At 48.2% G+C, this 8,800-nt stretch overlaps 1 protein-coding gene across 1 annotated transcript; it reads right to left on the bottom strand.

Moving 5' to 3' along the window:
- Window positions 1-474: 474 nt before the first annotated feature.
- Window positions 475-1,587, bottom strand: LOC149340417 (beta-1,4-mannosyl-glycoprotein 4-beta-N-acetylglucosaminyltransferase-like). Its single transcript, XM_089551122.1, has one exon. The coding sequence runs from the start codon at window positions 1,585-1,587 to the stop codon at window positions 475-477; it is 1,113 nt and encodes a 370-aa protein (XP_089407248.1).
- Between the last annotated feature and the right edge of the window lie 7,213 nt (window positions 1,588-8,800).

Here is an 8,800-nt window from a genome sequence, read left to right as displayed (position 1 = left end):
GGCAGTTTAACATGAGGCTTGATCGGCTGCGGGCATAGCATGGTTATGAATAGAAAATAAAGAAGAAATGCAGCGATACCTCAGTGCTCTCGTGCAGCGGCCAGCGAAGCTGGTATGTTCACGCCGCCGCAGGTTCGAAACCCAGTCGCGGCAATATTTTTTATTTCTTCAGGTATCTGGTCTCAGAAGCTTGAGACAAACTTCGCCTTTTTCAGGATTGCTTGTGAAGTAGTGCTTTCGCAGTAAAAGCGGCAGCAACAGAGCACCGACATAAAGTAAGCTATTATGCTTGGTTAGATATTCGGTTGAAATTTTCTTTCAGGAATCAAGTTACATGCATTGAAATAACACCAATTATAAACACAATAATGCTACACAAACACACATTAGAATGATAATAAATGTGCTCAGGATGTACACAACAAATGAAGTTCGTTGCCAGGCTTTGAAGACTGCCTGTGCTAATTAGGAAAGTTACGAGATCCTCATTCCTCCTGATCCTGAAGAAGTGATCATTGTGCTCTCAAACCGCTCCCGGTTATCCCGAATGAACGCAGGCAAAGCGAAGCGGGATACACCACTTGCCACGAGCGTCCCATTGTAATGACGTCCTTGCTTCATCATGCGAGCCGCGAACGTAGCGTCGACAGCGCGGTCAACCGCGTCCGGCTCACTCGCGATCTTGTCCACTACTCCCGGCAGATCGAGGCACCACGAGCAGTGCCAACCGGCAGGCTGGGACGTTGTGCCCACCGTCGACTGCTCCGCCACTCGCGTGTAAGCGAACCTCAGCCTGTCCAATGATACGAGCAGGTCATCGCGGAGGAACTGCCAGGTGCAAGCGGCCCTCTCCGTCGACAGACTCTGAACGTGCGCGACGCTGAAGCTGTAGATGCTCTTGGCGTACCTGAATGAAATCACGTCGGGAAGACCGTCGTGGTGACTGAGGAAGTCAACCACCGAAGCACTAGGTATCTCATCAGCGCTGGTAAACAAGACCAAGGCATCTTCATCGATGCGTGGCAGCGAAGAGGTGAAAGTGACCATCAGCGCGTCCATGAAGATGCGATGAAGAGCCACCCGGACGACGCCAGGTTCGACGTCGTCGGGGAACTCGGGGTGGTCGCTGTTGCTCCCGTAGATGAGCTTCTTCTGGAAGGGTCGGAACCGCGGTGTGTCCAGGAGCGGCTCGAGCAGCAGTCTTCGCTCCCGCATGCGGAAGTTCCTTGAGCTCTCGACCACGACGAAGTGATCCACGGCACTTCCCAATTCCTGCAAACGGATCTCGAGCAGGTCTACCTCGTTGTGGAAGAGTAGAAGGTTGACGACGGTGCGTCGGCACTTCCTGCGTTTGATAAGACCGTTGCGGAGCTGCTGGCCGAAGCCCTCGGCCTCAAGCACGCCGGCCGGGACAGTGTAGTTAGCCGGTAACGAGTGACGGCAAGGAGGCTCAACATCCGTGCCCTGTCGGCCCAATGCTATCAACAGTTCCATGGAGCCATAAGTGAGGACGACGGTGCTGACTATGGCAATAGAGATCACCTTGAATTCCACTGTGCGGTAAAAACGCCGAGAGTGCGGCGCCATGATCGCCGAGATAGTGGACAAGATTCAGCCTTTTTCTTCCACTTCCTTTGGAGAGCTCGCCGGCATGTCGAATCCAGGTTGGTTTACTTCGATTGTTGACTGAAAATTGCAAATATTTAAAATAAATATGTACAGGCAATGCTGATGAGGCAAGCAAATGGGCGATTAGCGGAAATGGAGAGGATTGATATTTTCACAGCATATCTCGATTATGATTCTGGATACGCAAGTATTACCCAGAAGATAGTCGCGGAAGATCCATATGAACAGCAGGGATGTAATTATAGTATGACTCTGGAAAAACAAATAAAAGGACCGATTCCGAATAGAAATTGAATAAGGACAGAACCAGAACTGGAATAGACCACTGGGTAAAAGACAATGGAAGCAGAATTGGAATTTAACCAGGACTTGGTTAGACTGGGGAGCGAAGAAAAATGATCGCATTTCATCCGCATCAAACAAATTTCAATGAAGCCGAAATTCTAAAGGCTCATTTAGTGTGGGATGACAGCGCACGTTAAATAATCCCAGACGGTCGAAATTTCCGGAGCCCTTCACTGCGGCGTCCCTCGTAGCCTGTGTCGCTTTGGGACGTTAAACAGCGGGGAAAGCCGAGCTTCCTCCCAATCGGACGATCTACCCGACCGGGTCGGCCCTACGTACTCAGACATTCTCAACTACTATAAGGGGGTACGGATCCGCTATCCGCCGCCTCATCCTAATCTAAATCAACTAGAGGCAGTGTATTGGCGAAGATTGCAGACAGGAACATTCCCAAACCTGCATATCCTTAGCAAGATTTACCCGACGCAATATCGGGACACTTGCCCGTGGTGTGGCAGCAAACCATCGTTGTACCACATCACGTGGGAATGCAGTAAGAACGACAGCTTTCGCAAAGACCCGAGTGCAGAACAGTGGGAGAGCCGGCTCTCCAGCGGCGATCTGGGTTGCCAACAAGGTCTGATCCAGCACGCCCAACAAGCAGCGAAGCTCAGCGCAGCCCTGGAATAGGGGCACCGACCCTGTGAGAAGAAGGAAGATGGACCTCTTCTTTCTCGTCTGCTACTAGCACCTTTTTAGAGCAATAAAAGTCTTTCCTACCTACCTACCTTCATAAACAAATTGATATGAAAATCAGTTTTTGAGGAAAGAAACGGAACTGCGATTGTCTCACATCTCGTTGGACACTCGAACCACGCCGTAAGAGAAGGAAGGAAAGAGTGAAAGAAGAATGCGAGAAAGAGATGCAGTAGTGAAGGGCTCAGGAATAATTTCGACCACTTGGGGATCTTTCTTTCCTTTCCTAAATAAAAATTAGCGCAATTAGTTTCAACCCGCCGCGGTGGCTCATTGGTTAGGGCGCTCGGCTGCAGAGCCGGACTTCCCGGATTCGAACCCGGCCGCGGCGACCGCGTTTCGATGGAGCATCTGTATGCTGGGCGATGTCAGTGCACGGTAAATATCCCCAGGTGATCGAAATTATTCTGAATCCCTCCACTACGGCACCTCTGTCTCTCATTCTCCTTTCACTCCCCCCTTCCTTCTTCCCTTAGGGCGCCTTTTGGGTGTTCACCGAGATATGCGGCAATTACTGCGCCATTTCCTTTCCTCAAAAACCAATTTCCAATCAATTTGCACACCTTCTTCTTTAACGTGCGAACGGATTGCCCCAAATTTCGATGGTGGCGAAATTTCCGGAGCCCTTCACTACGGCGTCGCTCGTAGCCTGAGTCATTTCGGGCCGTTCCACTCCATAAACCAAGCCTAATTTTTTTTCTTTTAGGTAAGAAAAGGCACAGTCTCACTCTCAGTTGCCGGGACTGGGCCTCCTGAGCGAACCGATCGCGGCCGCTGCTGCTTTTCTTGCTCATTATTAGAGACTCAAAGTGGGGCATCGGCGAGTGGAATGTAGGTGGTAATGGTGAAAAACTTCTTGATACTCAAAGAGAGTTCGGGGGGGGGGGGGGGGGGGGTGTTATAAGTGGGCGGCGCGATGCTTGCTTGCCTCCGAAGGGAAGCTCTTCAGAGAACCGATGTCAATCCCACTCCTTCCCGTTTCCATGCGAAGCCCTTATATGGCTTGTAGACAACAAAGCCCGATGGCGTCGGCGTTGTTGTTCAGCAGCAGCGGTATGAAAGCCCTCAAAGACGTCACCATGGTCTTGCATGACGTCAACAGTAGACCATAACATAGTTAAGGGTATGCCAGGGGCAATGAAGCATAGGCATTAGATAATATAGACCTTCAGGGCAAAGGCATTCAAGGTAGTTGGAGGGAAGACAATCGGTGAATGAACGGCAGCAGCCTGCTGTTGCTCCAACAGTGAATACCGCTGTGCTGGCGCTCAAAAGCACATAACAGCGTCCCATGCTGGGAATAATGTGCAACACTTTTCCCAACCTTGTTTCGGATCGTTGCCAAGCGATCATTGATACCAATAATTCTCGGTTACTCGCCGGATCCTAGTGGATCGCCGCAGGGTCGCTCGTCCTACTGGCTGTTCAAGGGAGATAGGTTCGTTTACTCTCCTCTCTCTTGATGGCACCAACTGCTGAAAGGATGTGCCTGCGTCTAGGTACCCTTACTCAGTGCGATCTCGGGCACCTACTCTCTTTGGATATCTATGTTCTCCGGCAGTGGTATTTCTGACCAGGGAGCCCTTGACTATTCCACTTTGCTTCTTACGTGATCAGCCTGACAAAACCTAAAACGCCGCCTACGCGCACCAGGAACGTCACATCTGACACCTTCCTTAAAAAATTTTCTGACCACCAGTTCACCCTTTCGTTTCGAACGGTGCAGACATACAACTCTTCTCCTTGCGTAAACTCGCGGCTATTTCCCCTCCTCTAATCCGCCCTGAGCTTGTTTTGTTCACTTCTATTTTTCCACACCTTAACCTTGAATGACTTCAGCATGGACAGGTCTGGTTCGAAATTTTCGCCCGAGATACAGTTTCCTGTACGAAAACAGAAAATTATCAACGCGGTGATGTAACAACAGTCTGCAGCCGGCTGTCTCAACTTTTAGCTGTAATTTCAAGATACCCGCCATTGTCGTCTGCACCATTTCCGCTGCGCACTTGGTCTAGGCGTGAAAATTAACCATTCTGTTACAAGAAGTGCTGAAAGTAACTGGATCTGAATTGTTGACCGTTATCTGTCACCACAACACTGGGAAGGCCAAACGCCGCAAAATTGCTTCTAACCGCTTCCACAGTGGCCAAGACTTATTTGCCGTGCATTACTCTTACCTTGCGTCATCTTGAATACGCGTCCAGTAGCAGCAATGGTTTTCCTTCTGCTTCCGCAAAATCCAAATGAACCCTTTTTCCAGCTACAGTTGAAGCGGTACCAACAGTTGAAGCGGTACCCGTTGCGCGGAATTCCGCACGCTTTGACAGACTTCACATGTTCTTGTACGTATTCTAATTAGTGTCAGAACTTGGCCACCAAATCCAAGTGCGAGCCAGCATTTTGGTTTCTGTCATTCCTAGGTGGCCCTCGTGCGTTAAAGACAGAACATTTGACCTGAGCGCTTTCAGGACACCAACTCGATTGTTTCACAACCCCTGCTTGTTTCTTCAGCCACTTCCTGGCCTGTAAACGGGACGTCTGATAGTTGTGAAAAAAATAATTTCTTGTTCGTCTCCCGCAGTTTCCAACGGAAGCCTCAATAAACCAGCTGCTTGGCCTACTTGGTGACCCTTGTACTTGATACCATACTGATAACAGGCCAAGAGATTTTTCCATTGCTTCACTTTTGCTATCGCCACTTGACTATGGACAGTGTCTCTTCGGGTCGAAAAGCTGCGTCAGCAACTGATGATCAGTCACTATTTCGAAATGCCGAGTGAACTTGAGTACTTGTGATACTTTTTTTTTAATGCCAAAGATTATGACCAGAGCTTTGCGCTCTATTTGTGCATAGTTTCTTTCGGTAGTTGCAAGCGTGCGGGACGTAAAAGCGATAAGTTTGTCGTCTTGATCTTGGGTATATGAGCAAGCACCGCTCCGAGGCCTTATACCGATGAGTGTCACGTCAGGCGTAGCAGGTTGTTTCCTAGCTAGCAGTGATCACTCCTCGCTCAGAAGCAGCTGCATTTTATAAAGATGGCTTCACATTCGTTTATCCATTCCCATGGACAGTCTTTCCTGAGCAACTTGCAGAGCTGGTCTACAATGGTTGCTATCTAGGAAAGAAACCTTGCACAAAAAAATTACCGTTCCTAGGAAAGCCTTAAGTTCGGATACGCCAGTGGGCGTACAGGAGCCCTTAATATGGCTTTCAATTTGTCTTTCGTGGGATGAATTCCGGCTGCGTTAATTTCGCGACCCAGTTAGCGAACGCGATGTTGCAAAAATTGACTTTTATCAACGTATGCCGTGCTTTCGTAGTCTCTGTAGCGCCTGTTCGGTGCGTCTCAGGAACTCGTGTTCAGTTTTTCCTGCTATGAAAACATAATGAATATGCCACACTGAAAACATAATGAATAAGCCAACCAATACCGGATCCATTACCGACTGACAAATGGCAGGAGTGCTCGCGACCCGTAACCCGTAACAGTAACGTAACTTTTTCCCGCTTCGGCCTCGCGTCCCCATTGGGAGACGTCTGGCGTTATTACCAGCAAGAGGTTGCGAGCGGGAAACTGAGCGGGGAAACGGCCACCGACTCGGGCAGCAGCAAGTATTCTTCCCTACCGGTTTCCTGGCCTTTGCCACTGAACCATGCATTGAACCAAGAATGAGGGTGGTGAAACGTGCATACCTTCCTTGTGTGTTTGCTCAAGTCTAGGCCCGAACAGTGTCTTGTCACCCGCTTGTGCGGCGCTGATGCTCTAGATTCGGGACAGCCTGATCCATAGAGTTAATATAACCAACTGATCTGGCCTGATCTGGCTGGTTCTCCGTCAACGTCAGCCATTGCTGTGTCTACGTCATAAGTTTCTGTTGGTTGCTCAGTTTCGTTTTCACCACTGTAGTTTTTACTGGCGTTTTGTGCGCTTTTTTGTGGTGTAGTTACCCATGCAGCTACGCACGCCGTTCGTTTGAGATCAGAAACATCCGAAGGCGCTTGATTTGCAGTGAACTGAGCACATTGTCTGGTGCCTGCTAGGCCTGAAGTCCGTTTGACCCCGCGCTGGGAGCCATTTACGCAGCAAGCTGGGTTTACTCAGCGGGAACCTATGCTATCTGTGCATTTAAAGGTGAAAGAAGGTAACAAAGTCTTTTTTTTTTATGAATTGAGAACTCAACAGTCTGCCGCCGTGACCGCCTGTGCACATTTCTCGTACTTCGACAAGCGCAACTTATGTTAACTGTATACTCGCCGAGGATCGCGTCTGATTTATTTCGAAGACTGGCGGTAGCCGAGCATTGCATGCTGAAACGACTTCCACTTCATGAATTAATTCACGCAAATACCCGCATGTTGCACTTGTCAGCATGAGCACGGCCGTCACTTACTTGTTGTAGGACAGATTTCCGCTTCCTAATTGTATTTTCCTTGGCAAAATCTGTAAGAGCAGCGCCAGGACATGGCGAGTGCCGGCCCTTTGCGCGTGCAAACTAGTTTCGCATAGAAAAGCGAGGGCTCGGGCAAGTTTCTCACGGCACGAACACAGCCTATGCGCGGAAATAGGGCGCGAACCCACGATAGAAGTTTACACCAATAAAACGTTTCTGTTTTACAGCACAATGCGAAAACGGAAGCTTCTGAAGTGCAGTATTTTAAGCGTTAACAATTTTTTTTTCAAGAATGTTTGCTCTTAAAAATGTGCCTACTAGACGAACAAAATTATTTTCCACGGTTAGCTATATGTATATTTGACAGCATGAACATAAAGCCATCTCTATAGCCATACGGCTAATTGGGTGCTCATTTTACGCCTATTCGCTTTTCTGCTCATATTTTAAAATGTGCAGTAAGAATATTTCGTTACAGGACATATTCATTGTAAAACAACGCTTCCTTGCATTATATAATTTGCGAAAATTTGTATTTCTGCAGTCGTAGTTATGTTCTACGGCCAAACCAAGTATGACACGCTGTCTTCCCGGCATTCCCACGATTCCCACGGTGGACGAGGTGCCCTTTGAGAAACTCTTATAGATGGTGGCGCCACCTTCCCCTCTTGGTATTAATTAGAATCTATAAGACCTATGTATATAGTCTGTATGAGCTACGCGCATCTACCACCCTCTTTTGTGTTGTGTCGCGCACGATGCAACCCTTCCTTGCTACGCGCGTGCGGCGCCGCGAGCCCGCTTTTGGGTGCTGCGGCAGGGTTCTGTGTTGCACTGAGGTCTGAGGATTAGTGCAGAGTTCTGTAATGCAGCTTACTGCTCGAAATTCTGTTTCAAGACATTCGCAACCTCTCCATACAGTTCGAAATTTTCTCTGTACCCTTCGCTGTGCTAGTGGACAATCTTGAGCATGAGTTGCAAATCGAGTTTATTGAACTTCAGGCAAGCACCACATTACTACTGAATTTTGATGACCTATGTGTCCCGGAGTTCTACACTTTTTTAGATAAGACAATTTTTCCAACTGTGCGGCACGAAGCGACAAGGATCATAGCCATGTTCGGGAGCGCGTACTTGTGCCATCACCTCTTCTCTTTATTGAAAGTGAACAAATCTGCTCTGCGTTCAAGGATGGCAGTCGCCCGGCTCTGAGCCACCATGCGAATTGTCTACGCACAAGGCCTGACGCCAGATGTTGCATCCGGTTGCTAATTGTTGTCAAGCCTCGAGCTATAGCAGCCTGCTTAGAACTGAAGGGCAATTCCTGCGGTTAAAAAATAAAGCCTCCTCTTTACAAGGTGAATTATCTTCATAGTTTTTTTTTATTTAACACACTGCAAGGTTGACACTTTTCACAGCGCTGCCCCCCCCCCCCCCTTCCCTACTTTTTTATTTTCCGGCTTCTGGCCCGCGGTAGACGAAATTTTCTCAATGGGGCCCACATAGCAATATGAGTCTGAGACCCCTGAATTAATCGAAACCTGTTTGCTTTGCTCTTGCCATGCTTGGTTGTGCGGATTTGCAAAAAAAAGAAAAAAACAGCTAATAGAACAACTCTATGCTCAACGGCAAGGTTCCGCACCTTTCCGCCCCCAACGGTTAGTCCAATAATAAATAATAATAATAATAATAATAATAATAATAATAATAATAATAATAATAATAATAATAATAATAA

The sequence above is a fragment of the Amblyomma mixtum genome, chromosome 6 (assembly GCF_055824585.1).
Source record: "Amblyomma mixtum isolate Tamu chromosome 6, ASM5582458v1, whole genome shotgun sequence".
Taxonomy (NCBI): domain Eukaryota; kingdom Metazoa; phylum Arthropoda; class Arachnida; order Ixodida; family Ixodidae; genus Amblyomma; species Amblyomma mixtum.
The sequence above is the reverse complement of the archived record's forward strand: the minus strand, read 5'-3'. Positions and strand labels throughout refer to the sequence as shown.